This window comes from Eurosta solidaginis, chromosome 4 (genome assembly GCF_040869045.1).
Source record: "Eurosta solidaginis isolate ZX-2024a chromosome 4, ASM4086904v1, whole genome shotgun sequence".
Lineage (NCBI taxonomy): Eukaryota > Metazoa > Arthropoda > Insecta > Diptera > Tephritidae > Eurosta > Eurosta solidaginis.
The window spans coordinates 246,691,194-246,712,971 of record NC_090322.1 but is presented as its reverse complement, the minus strand read 5'-3'; the positions used below and the strand labels follow the sequence as shown (position 1 = coordinate 246,712,971).

The 21,778-nt window shown below is 36.6% G+C and overlaps 1 protein-coding gene across 23 annotated transcripts in view; it reads right to left on the bottom strand.

Moving 5' to 3' along the window:
* The window catches only part of sd (TEA domain transcription factor 1 homolog scalloped), a 486,093-nt gene that overhangs the window by 78,723 nt on the left and 385,592 nt on the right, over positions 1-21,778 (bottom strand). For all 23 annotated transcript variants that reach the window (XM_067785456.1, XM_067785471.1, XM_067785464.1 and 20 more), the window contains one exon: positions 7,993-8,129. In XM_067785456.1, coding sequence (XP_067641557.1) covers positions 7,993-8,129 — 137 coding nt within the window. The remainder of the gene's footprint in view (positions 1-7,992; positions 8,130-21,778) is intronic.

Here is a 21,778-nt window from a genome sequence, read left to right as displayed (position 1 = left end):
AAACTTAATGGTTGAAGTTGACCATTGTTGATTTGGTGAAGGGCTGCCCCTATTGCGTGATTACTAGCATCCACGTGTAATGCCAAAGTTGTATTGGGAATTGGGTGAGCTAACAGGACAGCGTTGGCGATATCAGCTTTACATTTTTCAAATGCTAAAGATGCATCGTCGTTCCAAGCAATTTGCGAATTATCTTTTTTTTTGTTGCCTTTTATTAGCAGCTGAAGTTTGCCTTGGATTTGAGCAGCATTCGGTAGAAAGCGACGATATGAGTTAAGGATTGCCAAAAAACTACGGAGTTCGTGTGCTTTTTCAGGTTTTTTGAAATTTTTAATGACATCAACTTTTTCAGTTTTTGGTAAAATGCCATCTTTTGTGACGATGTGACTGAGAAAAGTGATTTTTTGTTGTCCAAATTCGCATTTGGCAAGGTTGATTTTAATGTTTTTTTCTTTAAGACGTTGTAAGACAATTTTCAAATGTTTTCGATGTTCGCTCATGTCATTTGAAGCTATGCAAATGTCATCGATGTAGACAACGACGAAATCAAGATCGTGAAAAATACTGTTCATGAAACGTTGAAAAGTTTGAGATGCGTTTCTGAGACCAAAAGTCATCACATTGAATTCAAATAAGCCGAAGGGTGTAATGATTGCAGTTTTCTCTTTGTCTTCTTCTGCTATTGGGATTTGATTGTGTGCGCTAACGAGATCGATTTTTGAAAAAATTTGTTTGTTTGCAAATATGTGTGTTACATCTTGGATGTGAGGTAAGGGATATCGATCAGGAATTGTAACGGCATTTAAAGCACGATAATCACTGCAAAAACGCCATGTGCCGCCTTTTTTGGGTACTATGTGCAATGGGCTTGCCCAAGGACTTTTACTTGGTTGACAAATTCCCGCTTTTAGCATTGCTTCGAACTCAACTTTAGCTAGTTTAAGTTTTTCAGGGTTTAAACGACGTGCTCGTGAAAAAGTGGGACGACCCGTTGTAATAATTTGATGTTTTACCGTACTAGGTTTCAAATTATCACGTTTATTGAAGGTTGGAGGCAGAGTGAGATCTACAAGTTCATTTATTATTTCGCTGAAATCAGATTTGCAATGAACCGAAGAGACTCTTTGATAGTGTGTAAGATGAGAATTGCATTTAGTTCGTAAATTTGTATGAACATCGATCAATTGTTTATTTTTTATATCAACCAGCAATCCGTATTCATCAAGAAAATCAGCGCCAAGAATGGGTTTGGACACATTTGCTATCAAAAATGTCCAAATGAAATCACGTCTTAGTCCTAAATTGACATTGCAAGTAATGCTACCGAAAGTTTCTATGGGTGTGCCGTTTGCGGCGAAAAGTTTATAGGAATTTGGTTTATTTAATTTATTGAATAAATTTTTTGGCAAAATTGATAAGTCTGCGCCAGTGTCGACTAAAAATTTACGATGATTTGATTGATCAGTGACGAAGAGACGGCGAGTGAGATTTGATTCCACTTCGTGTACCGTCGGTGGCGAAGTGGTTTTTAGTTTTCCAAATTGTCGTTTGAACTGCCTTCAGGTTTTTTGAACCGGCAAGGTTGTTCACATTTGCGAGCAAGTGCCCCGAATTTGTAATGATAACGGCAATATGGATGTTTTCTATTTGATTTAGATCGAGAACGTCTGTTACTGTTGTTGTTTCGGTTGGGACTTTTACTTCGACTTGCCCTAAAGTCATTAAACGATTTTGTGAGTTCATCAATTTGTGCTTTTAATTGTGACAAAGAAGGGTTTATTTCCGTTTTGATTTCGGAGATTTGTTTCGAAGAAGTTAATTCCACTACTTTTTCGGCCAGAGTGGCGCATGTGTTCAAATTATCGTTAGAAATGGCTACAACCGCTCTCACATTTTCGGGCAGACGATCGATCCAAAGTGATTTTAATGCTTCATCACTCATAGAACTTCGTGCTAAATCACGCATTTTACGCAATAAATGCGATGGTTTGTCATCACCGAGTTCGATTTCTGTTAACAAAACTTTTAATTTCTTTTGATCAGATGCTGTATATTCATTAATTAAACGCGCTTTTAATGTTTCATATTTTGTGCCGTCGTCCGGCGGATTACGAATCAAATCAGAAACCATTGACAAATATTGAGGATCGAGTGCAGCAATGACATGATTATATTTAGCGTTATCTCTAGTGATTCCACCGTTGGTAAATTGAGCTTCCATTTGAATAAAAAATAAATCCGGTTCATTTTTTACGAACGTCGGTGCCCTTATTGTAATTCTACTAATTTCAGGTAAAGGAAAATTGCTAGCGGTACTTACGTTTGATGCTGATTGTCCATTTGAATTGTTCGATTCGTCCATCTTGAATATCATCCGAAAGCTCTGGTTGAAATCGTCAAGATACTGGTTATCTTCCACTTCGGCTTCTGTCGGGCACGTTTCCCAAATCAATTTTTTGGATAATAATGTTTTTGTGTTGCAAACAATTTAATTTTGTTGCGCACAAGTGACGTAATGTGTGAATCAGCTGGTGAAATTTGTGCGTTTTTAATTTTTTGACTTTTGCAAAAAAGACGATTTTGATTGCACTTTTCTGATTAAATTCACTTTTGGTTTTGTGAAAATATCGATGCTTTAATGTTTTTGGTAAGTTTCTTCCATTCCCGAGTCGATAAACGATGAGGGCAATGCGAATATGTATTTGCACCTTGTTCACTGTATTGTATTTGTTATATGTCGGGGTCACCAATGTGGGCTTCTTTGTCGGCAGAATTATTCCAACAAATGATGGTTTCTAATGAAACGCTTTATCGCTGCCGAATCAAGGAAACACACTGTATAACTTTATATAAATATTTCTTGATTTTATTCGCGGATGAACCACGGTGTTTGCGATTTAGTTTTTACAAATTTATGATGAATGCGTGCGCTTGTCACGGCCGCTCGAACAAAGAACAAAGTAAGAAAGAGTATAAAACTCATTTTGACATTTATCATTGAATGACATGTGAATCGTGTCGCGAAGTAAAATGACTCTCATTGACTATTGTAAAAAGGCTAGTTAGTAAACCGCCACAGTTCTTTAATAATGTGAAGTCGGATTAACATTTTTACTATATATGCGCGGCATTAAGTCCACTGTACATCACTTAGCGAACGCAGAACGCTAACAACCAGCAAATATGTATTGGGGAGCAGTTAACAAGAGCAATATGTTGTTATGAGCGCTTAACAACAAATACAACAGTAACAAAAAGTGTGTATTCGAGCGCAAATTTAAGTGGCATTAATTGTCAATGATTTTTAATGAGTTGAGATGAAGGAAGAACATAATTACAACCCGGTACATATACGTAAATGCTGACACGTCCTATACTTAAACACACGACTGTAGAAAAGGAGGTGGGACACAAGAAGGGCCATATTGCATACGTGGATGTTAACATCGACTAGGTCAAGTGAGGTGAAGTTGAAATGACTTTTTCGTAAAAACCTCACATAGATGGAATATGTCCAACTTGTTTGTTACCGGAATTAGATCGCTCTTTCGACGAGTAAAAATCACGGTCTAGAATATGGTTATTATATTTGTCCTGGCGTATGGTTCGGAATCGTGGACGGTGTTGAGAGAAGATGTGATGGGTCTTGGAGTGTTCGAGAGAAAGACTCTCCGGAAAATGTATGGTCCTGTCCTTGATGCCAACGATGAGTATCAAAGGAGGTATAATGATGAGCGGTAAGAGCTTAACGCAGCGGGTTAGGGGGCTGTTTGGAAGCAGAGTAATTGGAAGACCTCCACTGAGTGAGAAGAGGCAGGTGGAGGAAGACTTGACCTTTCCTGGTGATCCCAACTGGCGCCAGTTATCGCGAAATTCTAGTCAAGTCAACACAAGTCGATTTAAGTCAAATCAAGTCAAGTCAAGTCCAGTCCAGTCAAGCCAAGTCTAGTCTAGTCTAGTTTAGTCAAGTCCAGTCAAGTCAAGTCAATGCATGCTAATTTTCTTTACGCACTGACGACAACCTGACCCAGATGCTGAAGGATAGCCGCAATAAGTCGTGTGAGTTTCTCACAAGTGCTCTGTACTAACTTCTCATTTATTGTAGTTGGTTATTTGATTTCATACTTCAAGGATCGATATATCAGGTCTTCAAAAGCTTTTAATGTCCTTATGACTGCAATTGGTTTCAAAAAACCATTATTATAGTTTGATGAAACGAGTAGTATCCTGTAAAGGGGCTATAACTCGTTTAGCGCAAAATTATTTGAAAGCGTGGACAAAAGAAAGAATTTACAGCTTCTCAGGCTCAAGATGATGACACATCTTTAAAAATTCGGATGTCAATAACCAAGGCACAATAAAAAGTTAATTTCAATTGTATTTGCAAAGATAAAAAAATTCGGAGACCCTCTAAATATAAGCTCCAAATTTGAAGGCGGTCGTTTGCTACTTTATATTCGACCCATCATAATGTATGTACATTAGGGTGGGCCGATTTGTATAGACGAAAGTTAACCAATATCCCGTCATCGAAGTTCCACTGCGAATACCCAACAAAATAATTTGAGGCTGCGAAATTTCATTTTTATGATTTCTTTTCGACTTTGATTTTTAAGGTCTTTTTCATGACCTACTAAAAAAAATATCATAAGTATACCCTGTCCTACCCAAAAGTGTCCGCCAAAAACGTTGGCGACATTTTTTTTCTATAAACTGTTATCGCCAACGTTTTTAGGGGACATTTTTGGGTCGGGCAGGGTATACATGAAAATTTTACAATCAAATGAAAATTTTTTTAGTAGGTCATGAAAAAAACATTAAAAATCAAAGACGCAAAAAGTCAAAAAAATTAAATTTCGCAGACCCAAATCCTTTAGAAAAATCGATGGCGCGATATCGGTTAATAAATCGACCCAGTCTAATGTACATATCTGTCTTACCATCATTATCAGCAACAACAATAATAACAGCATGAAAGAGCCGTCAGTTCAATTCTTATATGCGACAATTGCTAGTGTTGCTGTGGCAATTTCATATGCGTACTCTGGTAGCGGGGTCAAGGGTCACACCTTTTTAATGGAAGGAGTTGGCAAAATCGTTACACCATTCAGTTATGACAGTAACAGCGGTAATATAATACAATATTGTCATTCGGTAGCATTGTTGTTGTATGTATGTATGAATGTGTGATGGTGGAATATGGATATTGGTTTCATTTAATGGTGTGGTTATTGTTGTTGTAGCGACTGTTGCTGTTGGTAGCAGCAGCTCTGAGTGTCAAATTACATTGATGAAGTTAATAATGTTTGAAGTAGCCCAATGTCACACATACACATACAACAAACACACGCACACATATACATTGGCAAACGTATACAAATGCATTCCTTGAATTTTAATAGCAATCACGCACACACATACACCCATAAATTGACCGTTATTGCATATACGTATGCCAAACTGTCACTTGTTTTCATGTATATGTATATATATATACATAGGTATGTGTGTGTGTGGGGTGGTTGTGTTTACATTTGTATTTGGCATTTGGCGTTCATACTAAAATTACAATTTGATTGATAACCGAAATTGACTGCAAACATATTTGTGGTCAAATGAAATTTCAGACATATTTGAAATTAACTTGTGCATTTTATATGTAATTGTATTGTATTTGTGTTTTTTATGCATAACACACATACACTGACATGCATAAATTTATTAGTTTGTGGCACACCTACACACTTGCATATGACAAATTAATTGCAGTTTTTAGTTACATTAACTTTTTCGCCGCTTATTTAGTTAGTTACATTTTCAATTTTGCATTTAACCATGTTTTTTTGTTGTTTCTGTAATTTGTGTTTTGTGTTTTGCGGTTGCGCGCCTAAACAACCAAAATGGAGTTTTTAAATACAATTGAGTTAAGTACCCTTTCTCTAATTTGATATGCAATCGAAATGAATTTTATGAGTATTAGACATTTTATAGTTAACCGCACGAGGGTGGGTAGGTATGTCTGTACAATATTTTAAACCCCGCCGCTAAATTTGAAGCTTATGTTAAATGATTCTCTGATTTTTTTTTTTTTTGATCTGGCAAATACAGTCGAAGAATTTTATCTATTGTAACTCGATTATTTAATATCCCCAGCCTATAATTTAAGAATCACAGACGAGGATAGTGACAAACAGGCACTAGGTAAGGGGGTAAGAATATACACGCGGTAGGTATGCCTGTCGTAAGAGGCGGCTAAAATACCAGATTCAAGGGGTGTGTAGCGCAAACCTTCAGGTTGCCAGCGCAATATATAGCTTCTCCAAACCCAATTGTCAACTACACCTATCCGCGGCGGATCCTGTTTCACTAACAGAAGAGGCTCTGGCGACCCCAAGCTCCTTATGGAACTTGGGGGTGGGGAGGGAGGGGATGGCCTGAAGGTTTAATGTGGCCACATAAATCGTTTCCGAGGTGGTCGGGCTAGCACCTTAATGGTGCTGTGGTACCGGAGCGTACCGGATCTGTATCCGGCAAAGGACCATCACATCGATAACACTCCCCAAAGCTTTCGGGGAGCAACCTTATCGCTACAACAACAACAACAACAACAGGTAGCTAAACAAATCAATGCCAAAGTGTTTTAACATCCGCATGACTGTTCAGTCGGGGCCAATTGCTTTTCCGATCACTGTCTCCTTAGCCTCTGTAGCTGTGCCACAATCTTCAGAGACATTTATGCCTAAGTGAAGCAAGAAAGTTTGGCTGACATAAAACTCGGCAGCAATATTAAATGAAACGTGATTTGTTCCTCATATAAGATATAACACCAGCAAAGCGGTTGCTTAGTTGCTCTGAATTTCACACCGAACATTTCAAACCTCATCCATTTAGTTCCAATGTTTTGTTGCCCACCTCCGTTGTGTAGACTATGCACCGACACAGTAAGCTTAACTTATTAACAATGTTTACTTTTTGACAAAACATGTCCAAGCTCTAAGCTCAGACATATTGTTGAAGTAGTTTACCAATTATCTCCTTCCGATGAGCTGTTCTTCTATTCCTCTCTTGATATGAGTAAGTATTTAAAATATAAGTCAAAGCTAGCAAGGACTGTAGCAAGTAGTAGTATTACTACATGGCCTAGAAGATTTCATGTGATCATAATAAAACTTTCTCGAGATGCTCCGACTAGTTAGTACCTTAATGGTGCTTGTTACCGGAACGTACCGGATCTGCAAAGGACCGTCAACATCGGTAGCACTCCACAAAACCTTTGGGGAGTGTCCTTATCACTATAACAACAACAACAACAATGCGATACTGTAGATTTAGAAAAGCATGGTTCAGATAACTATAGAGCAGAGCCTAAAAATATTCTCGGAATAAAACGAGAAAATATTGCAAAATCCCTGATTTTTCCGATTAAGTACATGAGAATCAAGTAAAGCTACCTCACTTCTCACGGGGTATAGGCATTGCGCTGATACCTAGAATGGCGTCACTAGCGCTGATACACTATTTCTTAATGGCAATGGCGTCAGTAGCGCCAGTTACACTCCAATAGTAAAAACTCTTCCTTGAAAAAACATCACTTGGCTAAAATTCAACCTAGGCGCGCAAAAAACGCACCAACAACTGCTACGGGCAAATGAAGCCAGGAACATCTAATAGCAAATAGATTCAATAATCGAAAGGTGTTGCTTAATAGCTTAATATGCAACGATATCAATAGATCTAGTTCAAAAGCTTAGTTATCAACGCTTCAACCCAATGACACCGGTAGCGGCTAAGACCAGATTAAATCGTATATAGAAATTTGCTTCCTTTTACTGAGCAGCGCCAGAAATTCGCTCAGCGCAATTGCGCTAAAGCATTGTGTTGATACCAACCATGGCGCTAGCTGTATGATATCAGCTTCAATAAACAATGCCAATACCCAGCCCTGACATGATGGTAAATTTGTTTATTTATAAATATTCGGGTTCTACTTACGTCGCTCATATCGCCAACATCCAAATTTTTACTATCCACCATACTGCCATTTGTGTCCGCCGGCCCCAGCGCACCAGGAGGGCCGGCACTCATAGGTGGCCAAGGCGACGTAATGGTGCCGGGTCCGACGATACCGTCTGCAATTAAAGAAGAAAATATATAATAAAATAATTTGTAAACTTAAGCAATTGTATTACTTTTTAAAAAAGTATTTTTTTTTTTCGCATAAATAAATTTGCGTTTTTATAGAAAATGTATGTACAGTTTTTTTTCATGTATGTACATATGTACGGACAAATAGTCTTGAAAATCTAAAATACAGGTGAAGTCAATATTACAAAATGTAGCCAGATTTGACAATACTCGCCTTCATAATTTTAAGTGTTGCTTCTTGACTTATCTGTAGCGTTGATTTTTTCAGTGTCTTAAAAAAAATACTACATTAATGCTTTTCTGACATATGAAGTGGCGTGCACAAAAAAACGGGTACGGCTGCGTTTACAAGTCCATACTGACAGGCTCGAATAAATACAAAAACAGTTCTTACTATTTGCCTTAAGGAATTTTCAATGGGACTCTTCATTTAATCGTCCACCTTATACTAATCGATTAAAACTTATCAATCTTCCAACTCTTGCTAGTCGTAGAGAAATGCTTGGCGTAATATTTATGATAAAACTACTGAATGGATCGATTTCAAGCCCATTTCTTATGAACGAAGTGAACTTTAGTGTTCCCTGTCGCACTACGAGACACTTCAAACCTCTTCTTTTAAAAAAATGTAGAACGAATTTCGAACTTAACGAACCTTTCCGGTGTTTATGTCAAGATTATAACTCTCACTCAAACACATTTGATATGTCGGACTCCCTTTTTTCTACAAAAAAAACTGTCCTTATCTCTCTTAATCATTAAGGCTGTATATGTTTGTTTCTATATTCTATTAATTTAAGGGTTACCCTCAGCTGATGATATTTCTTCTGTAGCTGAGCAGTTTTAGATCTCGACGCTTTACAAACCACTGCCCATCAATGACTCGGCCCAACAAAAAAAAAAATGTTATAAAATTAATACATCAAAATTATTATTACTTCATGTAAGTATTGTATTCCATAAACCGTTTAACTTAAAAATTTTGTTTAATTATTTTATTTTCTAGTTTTTAGTCTTTATTTAATTTTCTATTATTTCTCAGTCTGCTTAGTTCATTTATTGACTCATTATTACACGGACTCTTTCCTGACACGTTGTTACAATCTAAGTCCTCAATACATAATCCTTCCAAAGTCTTTACTCGACTCTGCGCCACGTATGCTTGTTCCTCCTCGAACTACAACATATTTTCATGTCACTTCTACCGGACTGTATGTAATATTTGTTCGCTTTCTATTCATGTATGTATTATGTGTTCCAAATATGAGCCAAATCGGACCACAAATACGATATTTTTTAAATATATCGATCCTTGCGCCACCTAGCGGCGATTTTTACATAGGTCTCTTTCTATTCTTGTATGTATTATGTGTTCCAAATATGAACCAAATCGGACCACAATTACGATTTTTTGAAATATTTCGATCCATGCGCCACCTATCGGAGTTTTTATTTCTTATTATTGCATTGTCATCGGGTTCTGAACTATATTCCAAGTTTCAAGCTTGTAGCTTATCGGGAAGTTACTTAAATTTCAATTACAAAATTCGTTCACAACGGCCGTGCGGCTGGCCTGTCAAGTCAAGCTACATAAAACCGTTTGAAAAAACTTTGGCTTGTCACAGGTTTATTTTGAACAGCTCTGTCTAACCCTGAAAACGTTCATACAAACAAGAAATACCATATGATCAAACGCATTGTTCTGACCATCTCTATCTATCCACTTGCCAATCCCTGTCTAACCCTCTTCCTCTCTTATTTCTTCTCCCCTCTGCATTTTCTAATTAACCTTAATCGGCTCATTCTATTTCTCTATCCATTCGTTCTTTCGTAAATCTTTCCGCTTTTTCCCTCACTCATCTCCTTTTTCTCTCATTCAAGTATAACTCTCACTATTACTCCCAATCTTATCCTTTTTCTTAACCTTCCTGTTAACTTTTTTAACTACTTTCTCTTTAATTTTTTTAGCAAAGCTCACACATGCCACACTGAATGAGACATTTTAATTGGCAGCTACTACTATTTCACTTCACTACTACCCAATTGGCGTAAGTCATAGTCACTTGCTGCTATTGAGCAGTGTTGCATTTTTTTCGAAGTGTTTTTCATGAATTTTTTACCGAAAAAACGTTCGCATAGAGAGTAACGATAACTGACATCTGACGAAGTGGGAGTAAGTTTTCGCAATAGCCCGAGGTTGTATTGAAGAAAAAAACATAAAAAATAGCTAAAATAAGCAACTACACAAAAAAAACAGGCACCGTAAAAAAGAAGACATGTTTGAGTGGCAAAAAAAATTTGAGAAAAAAGTTACTCGAAACCTTAGCTCATGCAGTTTGTTTGAAAAATGTGCACAATTTTGAATGCAGTTTATTGCCTTTTGTGATTTTGGCATATTCTGCATGTTTCTGGTGGGCGTCTAAACTACAATATGAATGACCGACCAGCATCAAAACACCCACACAATGACGCGGGATGATCCATGTATGAAGGAGCGTATGGGTTTGTGCCTGTGAGGAGATTAGTGCGCTGTAAACACGGCATCACTGCCACCCAGCAGGTCATTTTAAGTGAAGCACGTAGGTTTTTGTGCCTCATCTTTTTTTTTAGTTTTTTTGGTAGTCTGCAAAAGCAGCACAAAAATGATTGTGACATCACTGCATGAGCGTTCACTGTTCTTTGTTGTTGTTGTTGTTGTAGTCGTCATTGGTAATTGATGTGTGACATAGCAGTAGCCGCAAAAATTTGCCAACTTTGTCTGACGGCAGCTGATGCCAGTCAATGGTGGTTAGTCTACGAGCTCCTGCTACTATCATTTACCATTAGCCTAAATGCATTTTTTTCCACGGTGTGGCATCACTCTTCAAAGGCGATTTATTTGTGTGCGTACGTAAGAAGAAGTGGTTTAAAGGAGATACAAGGTGAATTTGATACAATTTTCCCATTTTCTTCTTCTCTCGTTTTCCTCTATCCTCCTTGCTCTCCTCTATCTTTCTGGCATCACCTCTATCTCTATATTTCTATTCTACTTCTACTTCTATCTCTATCTTTATCCCTATCTTTATATCTGCCGTGAAAACGAGGGCAGTGAAACATCATGTGTTCTGCGTCTTCTTTATCTCCGTCTGAATCTGTCTCTATTTCTATTTCTAACTCTATCTTCATCTCTGTCTTCATTTCTATCTTTGTCTTTACCTTTATCTTTATCTTTGTCTTTATTTTTATACTCAGTTGAGCAGAGCTCACAGAGCATATTAACTTTGATTGGATATCGGTTGGTTGTACAGGTATAAAGGAATCGAGATAGATATAGACTTCCATATATCAAAATCATCAGGATCGAAAAAAAATTTGATTGAGCCATGTCCGTCTGCCCGTCTGTCCGTTAACACGATAACTTGAGTAAATTTTGAGGTATCTTGATGAAATTTGGTATGTAGGTTCCTGAGCACTCATCTCAGATCGCTATTTAAAATGAACAATATCGGACTATAACCACGCCCACTTTTTCGATATCGAAAATTTCGAAAAACCGAAAAAATGCGATAATTCATTACCAAAGACGAATAAAGCGATGAAACTTGGTAGGTGAGTTGAACTTATGACGAAGAATAGAAAGTTAGTAAAATTTTGGACAATGGGCGTGGCGCCGCCCACTTTAAAAAGAAGGTAATTTAAAAGTTTTACAAGCTATAATTTGGCAGTCGTTGAAGATATCATGATGAAATTTGGCAGAAACGTTACTCCTATTACTATATTTATGCTTAATAAAAATTAGCAAAATCGGAGAACGACCACGCCCACTTTTAAAAAATTTTTTTTTTAAGTAAAATTTTAACAAAAAATTTAATATCTTTACAGTATATAAGTAAATTATGTCAACATTCAACTCCAGTAATGATACGGTGAAACAAAATGCAAAAATAAAAGAAAATTTCAAAATGGGCGTGGCTCCGCCCTTTTTCATTTAATTTGTCTAGGATACTTTTAATGCCATAAGTCGAACAAAAATTTACCAATCCTTGTGAAATTTGATAGGGGCTTAGATTCTGGGACGATAACTTATTTCTGAGAAAAAGGACGAAATTGGTTGAAGCCGCGCCCAGTTTTTATAAACAGTCGACCGTCTGTCCTTCCGCTCGGCCGTTAACACGATAACTTGAGCAAAAATCGATATATCTTTACTAAACTCAGTTCACGTACTTATCTGAACTCACTTTATCTTGGTATAAAAAATGGCCGAAATCGGACTATGACCACGCCCACTTTTTCGATATCGAAAATTACAAAAAACGAAAAAATGCCATAATTCTATACCAAATACGAAAAAAGGGATGAAACATGGTATTTGGATTAGTTTATTGACGCAAAATATAACTTTAGAAAAAACTTTGTAAAATGGGTGTGACATCTACCATATTAAGTAGAATGAAATGAAAAAGTTCTGCAGGGCGAAATAAAAAACCCTTGAAATCTTGGCAGGAATACTGTTCGTGGTAATATATATATAAATAAATTAGCGGTATCCAACAGATGATGTTCTGGGTCACCCTGGTCCACATTTTGGTCGATATCTGGAAAACGCCTTCACATATGCAACTACCACCACTCCCTTTAATACCTTTGATTTGATACCCATATCGTACAAACAAATTCTAGAGTCACCCCTGCTCCACCTTTATGGCGCTATCTCGAAAAGGCGTCCACCTATAGAACTATGGTCCACTGCCTCTTAAAATACTATTTAATACCTTTCATTTGATACCTTTCATGTCATACAAACACATTCCAGGGTTACCCTCGGTTCATTTTCCTACATGGTTATTTTCCCTTATGTTGCCACAATAGTTCTCAACTGAGTATGTAATGTTCGGTTACACCCGAACTTAACCTTCCTTACTTCTTATCTTTATATTTATCTCTACCTTTATCTTTATCTTTATTTTGATCTTTTTTTTATCTTAATCTCTATTCATATCTCGATCTGTATCTTAACATCTCTCTTCCTTTCCCTTCCTAATAAGCTCCATCTCACTCACTCTGTCTCTTTCTTCCCCTGCCCTTTCCTCTCCCTTAAACTTTTCTCCCCTACTCCTAGCACGGCTACTTTCATAATTTTATAATAATAACTTACATATATCTTCACCTTTGCATGCTTTTGACCAACGCATTTCCCTTTATAAAATTATTTCACATTTTATATTTGTGTAATTCTGTATCGCCTGTGGCAAACGCCTTGCTTTAATTTTGATCTTTTTGCTAGGAAATTTTTCTTGAATACTTTTCCTATTACACGGGCTTTTGATGAAACTTTGCTGTGTTTATTTTGGTTACAAAACTCATTCAAGTCACAACAAAGCCAGTGAAATAAAAAAATTCATAAATTGAATAAAGATTACAAATATAAGAGATACTAAGCATTTACATAGTAATGCTTTAGGGCGCGAAGATATTTTCATTAGTTTTGTTTCTTTTATTTATGAAAAATTCTAAAAAAACTACGCTTACAATGAATTTAGATGCAAATGCAAGTGCAAAACCCTTTATATTTGTTTAACTTTCAGACAATATTTGAAATTTTTACTTTGATTTGCAACAGATACAAAATATGTTAAATGGACGCGGTAGCGCGAGGCTTCTCAAGACATTAACATATTCAAATAGGCGCAAGTGATGCCGGTATAAACATACAGATAGTGAGTCTGAAGATAGAGCATGTTAAGAATTTCTCTCTTGGAAATATATACCACAAAAAACCTGAAAAAGGAAAACTTCCGCAAGAGTTCCTCTTGCATAGTTTGTGAGTTCAAGTGGCCGTTCCTCCAATTCTGTTAAGCTTTTTCACAGTCACTTTCTTGTCATTAATCTTGATTAGAAATTGTCAGGCGTGCTAAGGCCAGATTATTCCTTCTACAATACAAATCATCTACTTCTATTTGTGGTGTTTCCTTACTGTTGGGCGCCTTCCTTACCTAGTTTTCAAACTATTAAGGCCCTCCTAAAAAGTTTCTGCCTATTACCAAAAATGTATTAACATCAATTTGAATGTAAAACAGGGTCTGCATTCCAAAACGCAATCGTGCTATTCTTGCGTATGCGAACGGATAATCACTTTCAATTTTTGGAGAACTATAATTTAAAATATCACCAGACCCGACAAACGTTGATTGATTTACCTACATTTGAAAACGCTTCCATTTCTTATTCTCTCGTTTTATCTACATTCCTATTATTTTTTTTGTTATTTTACTGTCCCTCATGCCATCTTAATATTATTTTTGCCCTCTCTCGTTTCATCTTCGTTAGCTGTTGTTTCTTCTTCCTTGAATATTTTACTCATATCTACTTCTTCTTTTGTATCTACAGCTTCGCTTTCCTCTTACTAGTTTTATTTTTATTTTTGTTAATATTTGTTTTCCTCCTCTTATTCGTCTTCCTAATTTGAACTGTGTTTCCTTCCGTTTTGTGAGGATAACGCAATTTGGAACTTATATGATGTTCACACGTCATTTCAATGAGGCTCGTAGTAATTCATTACTAAAAAATAAATTGGTAGCGTTAAAAATTTGAACTAGGTCCATTTTTATTTTGGTAAGAACTATAAAACTTACAACTTATATTATGTTCGCACGGCACCTAAATGAGGTTTGATGTAATTCACCTCGTAATTCGCAAATTAACGTATCAACATCTCGCATTCGAAACTCATTCTATCGAGGTTAGTATAGTTCAAAACAAGATTGTTAGCAAATTATCCTCGAAAGAGATACATCGTACGGAATTTCACGTAATCCGGCAGATAATTGGGGCGAATGACGAATGGGACGAAATACGACGGGTGAATTAGGAATGAAAAGTGCTATGTGTACATCTAATGGTTATGTAGAATATAATTCAGCTTTGAGCCAATTCAATTTATAGCATTCATTCCCACTTAAGTATGCTAGTAAATATGTATATGTGCATATGTAAAAGCACTTTATCTATTTTAAATAAAATTCAAACAAATTTATGCACGTAATATTTACAGCTAGCAAATAAAAGCGCAAAAAGCAACGCTTAGCAAACCGATTACAAGTGCACTCACCAGCACAAGAACGCTTAACACAGAACACGCTAAGCACTTATTCATTCATTCATACGCTCCCTTTGACGACGGACTTTGACGTAAACTTTTTTTGCTCTTTTTTTTTTGTTCTTTTTTTTTTTGTATGCCAAACACGTTCGCAGATAATTCGCATGCATTCGGTCACTTGAATGCAATGCACACAACGTTGTTCATATTTATCTAACTATTTTATTTTGCACAAGTATTTTGATATCACCATTCGATATTCATATGCTTACTCCCCGTACACCTACACCTACACAGCCACACACAATATAAAAGCCATCTTGGCAACCAACCGGCAGTGTTGTACGTGCAAATTCCGAAATTTCCGCACATAATAAACTAAAGTGGCAGGACCTGATGTCAATATGCGTGTGTGTGTGTGCATATAAATGTACATAAATAACGCTCGGTGTGACAATGATGCATGGCATAGTTGCAGCGTGACCGACGACGCGACGTCACAGCGTGTTGCAATAATGGACATTGGTTAGTAAGCAAGCCCGTAACGGATCAATGAAGGTCTTCAACACTTTACTAACTGACCACTCTCTGTCCACACTTCGTAGCTAACCTTCCTAGCTCTAAGAGCACTTGTACTTTCTTATTTTTTGTAACCAAGTTGCAAAATAACAAACGGTTGTTTAAGTACTGAAAAGCATGTAAAGCAAGTACAGACATCGTCACAATCATCTTTAATTGTTGTTCAGGCGTCTGCAAGTTAGAGGTTCCTTTTACCCCTCACTTACAAAAGAATACTGTTTTTGTAATGAATAAATTATTTTTTTTGCATTTTCCACAATTTTCCGAATGTGTGGCGCTTGCTCTAGAAAATATAAATAAAAAACCCACAAACGAAGTCTGGAGACAGCAGCGAATATGCGACGATAGAAATGTTTTGCATTTAATTTAGTTGCAAGCTTTTTGTTATCAGTTTATCGTTCGTACTACAACAAAGTGAAATGAATTTGCAATAATTTTTAAATGTAACACATAAACATAAATCAATTTGAAAAGTGCTAGGACTCAGCTCATTGCATTCGTTCCTAATGTGATTTGACGGTTTCATTGTTGTTGTTCAGTCAAAGGGTGCGACTCACGAACAAGTGAATACATTTTTTTTATTCTGATATAAATATTTGACTGGACGCTGCATTTTGGCGTCACATGCCTTTAAGTAAGGCTTGGTCAGTGATAGCAGATGTAGGAAGTGCGGGTTGGAGGAGAAAACGATCAGCACGTTTTGTGGTCTTGCTCTGATCCCTTGCATAGATCCTAGAAAGCTTCTAGTATTTGCCAAGAGGGCGGCGTTATTTTTTAACATAGGTCCTGGTTTTTGGCAAGGTTTCTCAGTTTGCTCGCTAAACAAACTTCTTGTAACACTACGACCTCATTCAGTTCATGTAAGGTCCGGCCAGTTCAACCTAACCTATCCTACTCTGTATTGGCTTTCATTGAAACTTGTCTAAACCCTGATTTTCATAATAGCAAATCCTTTTAATTTAACTTATATAATGTCCATCCCGAAGACTGCAAATATGCCAAACCAGCATTGGCGGCACGGGTTCATGTTTTATGCCGCCTCCGAACGGCATTTGCAAAGCGGATGAATTTTCACTGAGAAGCTTTTCATGGCTGAAATACAGTTGGAGCGTTTGCCAAATCACTGCCGAGGGGCCACCCCGCTAAGAGAAACTTGTTTCTAATTTAAAAAAAATTTTCTAAATTTTCGATGTTGCTTTGACGGGGAGTTAAACCCACGATCTTTGATGTGGTTGGCGTAGCACGCTACCACCACGCCATGGCGGCCCGTACACTCTTGGTAAACAAAATTGAAACGCAAGTCACAAAAAGTCTTTCTTGTTTTTATTTACTCTGCATTGAAACTTGCCCTTTTCACCTTACCAAAAAAAAAAAAAATAAATAAAAAGTTCGGAATTTTCGTAAATATTTTTTTTTCGAGTCTTTTTGAAAAAGTGTTTGAGATTGGGTTTCATTGTTTCTGTTACAAAATTCATAGAAATTTTTCCTTAAGATATGAAAAATATAAAAAGGAATTCAATTCAAGAATGCTATTTTTTTCTGTTCACAGCTGTATTTATTAACCTGGGTCGATTTGTATGGATGAAAGTTAACCGATATCGCGCCATCGATTTTTTGATAGGATTTGGGTTCAGGAAAAAAACGTTCGGCTACGCATACCAAAAAAAAAAATTTTCGAGCCTGCGAAAAAAAAAACGGCGAAAGGGTAAATTTTTCGACAAAAACACTCCCCCGTTGTAAAAACGTTGGCGATAACAGTTTTAAAAAAAATATATTTTTTTTGGGTTTTGGGGAGTGTTTTGGTCGAAAAATTGACCCTTTCGCCATTTTTTTTCGCAGGCTCGAAAATTATTTTTTTGGGTATGCGTTGTGGAACTTTTTTTCCTGAGCCCAAATCCTATGGAAAAATCGATGGCGCGATATCGGTTAATAAATCAACCCAGTCTAGTATTTATATATTTTAATTTTATTATTTTTAGTTTTAAACGGTCTTCCTCTTCTTAAAAAAATTTCTTGCGATGACACATTAGAAATGCCAAACACGTTTCCCATGTACGGGTTAATGACTCACAAATTATTTACGCACAATTTTTTTAAATAACTCATTTGTTTTTTTTTTTGGTTGATAAAAGATACACAAATAATAAATAAAATTTTGAATGTAAGAAGTTCATGACATTAACCTTTTTTTTACCATCAACTAAACTGTGAATTGAGTCGGTAGGGTGCAGAAATGGCAGAACATACTATTGAGGTGTACACCGATGATTCCAAATTAACAAAAGGGGTCCGATCTGCTTTTTACTGTGTGGATTCAAAAATAAGTAGATTATTCAGGTTGCAGCAGAAATTTTGGAGGAAGCCTTCTTAAGCTGCAGTCATCAATATGTATGTTGATAGTCAGGCGACGATGAAGGCAATATTCTCACACAGTACTTCATCAAGAAGTGTCCTGGAATGCAACGAAGCACTGGAAAAACTTCGCTCAGACCGGACCATACAACTATACTGGGTTCTCGGACATAAAGGGATAGAAGGGTAACGAAGAGACCGATGTGTTGGCAAAGGAGGGTGTAGCACTCGCTAAATTGACGGTAAAAATCCCAGTTCCTTTGGGAGAAATCAAAAGGGAAACAGGATTTGCATATTATCCATCAAGCAGGAAAGGCGTGGACAAAAGAACAGGGGTGGCTTTCCGTAATTCGATAGTCGACACTCGTTAATTCGATACTTCAAGTCGATATCGAACGCTCGATGATGCCATTTTAGTTCACGTATCTTGGTATGATCTCTTTCGTTTGCAGATTTCAAAGAGTGTTTAGAAAGCTTTTTGGAACTACCAGAATATTTTCTTTTATAAATAGCGTTTGTTTCCTAATCTCTCAAGAAAAAATCATTCCATAAATAATCACCAAAGCATAAAATTATAACTTTCAAAAAGGCAATTCAACACCTAATTTGGTATCGAACGTTCGATACGATGCGTCGACATTTTGTGTTACGGAAAGCGAAAACGATTATTTTATACTCGTTCTTGATCGATATCGAATTACGGAAAGCCACCCCAGGGCTGCCAAAATTCTAAGATCATGTGGAAATGCTATTATATTAGACTCACAAGGTGGCTCATATCTCAGAAGAGGAAAGACTTAAGGCTCACGATGGGCATACTAACTGGCGTCAAATGGTTGTAAGCTAGGCCTCGTCAGTAACAGCAGATGTAGGATGTGTGAGCCGAAACGGTTGAGCAAGTTCTGTGTTCGTGTCCTGCGCTCGCCAGATCAAGGCTTCAGTTATTAGAGGCGGCAGAGTTGCCAGATCTCGAAACAGCAATTAAGCTAGGTCCTAGAAATCTTCTAGTATTTGCCAAGGGGTCGGACTTGTTCTCTAATATAAGTCCTGGTCCCTGATTGGGATTCTTACGTTTGATCAACTAAAAAATTCTGGTAAAACTATGGATACATTCAGTCTATGTGAGGTCTTTATCGACCGGCCAGTTCAACTAAACCTAAGCTGTGAATGAAACTAAGAAAGACTTTTTGAAACTGAAATGCTTAGACCCCACGCAAGTGAATTTTATCTTATTTATTTTTGTCTTACTTATTTACTACACCTTGTGAGATGTGTTCTATTTCGGTTTTCGGTTTACAAACATACATGCATAATATATGTTGCATATATGTATGTATGTACAGATATATTGATATGTTAGTAGGCATTCACACATGGTTTTCCTTGTTTGTTATTTATTTTTGATATTCCTTGAAAATAATTTTACTCTCAACTTTGATTTGGGTCATTACCGTAAAATACCTGCCAATGTCACTTCAAACACTTTGCCGCAAAGCAAAAATTAAAAAAAATAAATAAACTAGAAACAGAACCGACGTCAAATTGAAAAATATGAAGAAACCGTTTAGATGTTTATCTGTAATTCTCGGAAGGATATTTGTGTGTGCAAAACCATTGTCGATCGAGTTTCTTTGAGTGCTCGCACCCACTTTGGCTGGCATTAATGGAGTTTCGTCTATGTGAATGAATTAATGAATGGAAGATTTTTTTCAAGTTTTCTGTTTGAAGTCATGCAACGCTTATTAATTAAGATGATATATTTTAAACTACGTTTATATATACTACATATAATATATATATATATATATATATATATACTACTATATACATAGATAGGAAAATACTAAATAGATAGTATAGGATCTATGAGGAGTTGTTATGTGATATTAAGAATATGTCACGGTATCTAGTCTAAACTATCTTTGCACACAGATTATTATAACTTTGATTGGATAACGGTTGGTTGTACAGGTATAAAGGGATCGAGATAGATATAGACTTCCATATATCAAAATCATCAGTAGCGAAAAAAAATTTGATTGAGCCATGTCCGTCCGTCCATCCGTCCGTCCGTCCATCCGTCCGTCCGTCTGTCGGTTAACACGATAACTTGAGTAAATTTTGAGGTACCTTGATGAAATTTGGTATGTAGGTTCCTGGGCACTCATCTCAGATCGCTATTTAAAATGAAAGATATCGGAATATAACCACGCCCACTTTTTCGATATCGAAAATTTCGAAAAACCGAAAAAGTGCGATAATTTATTACCAAAGACGGATAAAGCGATGAGACTGGTAGGTGGGTTGACCTTATGGCGCAGAACAGAAAATTAGTAAAATTTTGGACAATGGGCGTGGTACCGCCCACTTTTAAAAGAAGGTAATTTAAAAGTTTTGCAAGCTGTAATGTGGTAGTCGTTGAAGATATCGTGATGAAATGTGGCAAGAACGTTACTACTATTACTATATATATGCCAACTAAAAATTAGCAAAATCGGATGAAGAGCACGCCCACTTTAAAAAAAATTTTTTTAAGTCAAATTTTAACAAAAAATTAAATACATTTACTGTATATAAGTAGAATATGTCAACATTCAACTCCAGTAATGATTTGGTGCAACAAACTACAAAAATAGAAGAAAATTTCAAAATGGGCGTGGCTCCGCCCTTTTTCATTTAATTTGCCTAGGATACTTTTAAAGCCATAAGTCGAACAAAAATTTACCAACCCTTGTAAAATTTGGTAGAGGCATAGATTCTATGACGATAACTGTTTTCTGTGAAAATGGGCGAAACCGGTTAAGGCCGTGCCCAGTTTTTATACACAGTCGACCGTCTGTCCTTCCGCTCGGCCCTTAACACGATAACTTGAGCAAAAATCGATATATCTTTACTAAACTTAGTTCACCTACTTATCTGAACTCAATTTATCTTGGTATGCAAAATGGCCGAAATCCGACTATGACCACGCCCACTTTTCCGATATTGAAAATTACGAAAAATGAAAAAAATTCCATAATTCTATACCAAATACGAAAAAACGGATGAAACATGGTATTTGGATTGGTTTATTGACGCAAAATATAACTTTAGAAAAAAACTTTGTAAAATGGCTGTGACATCTACCATATTAAGTAGAAGAAAATGAAAAAGTTCGGCAGGGCGAAATCAAAAGCCTTTGGAATTTTGGCAGGAATACTGTTCGTGGTATTACATATATAAATAAATTAGCGGTACGCGACAGATAATGTTCTGGGTCACCCTGGTCCACATTTTGGTCGTTATATCGAAAACGCCTTCACATATACAACTAAGGGCCATTCCCTTTTAAAACCCTCATTAATACCTTTAATTTAATTCCCATATTGTACAAACACATTCTAGAGTCACCCCTGGTCCACCTTTATGGCGATATCTGGAAAAGGCGTCCACCTATAGAACTAAGGCCCACTCCCTTTTAAAATACTCTTTAATACATTCCATTTGGTACCCATGTCATACAAAAACATTCCAGGGTTGCCCTAGGTTCATTTTACTACATGGTGATTTTCCCTTATTTTGTCTCCAAAGCTCTCAGCTGAGTATGTAATGCCAGGTGGTAATGACGAAATATTCGTTAAGCTGTTA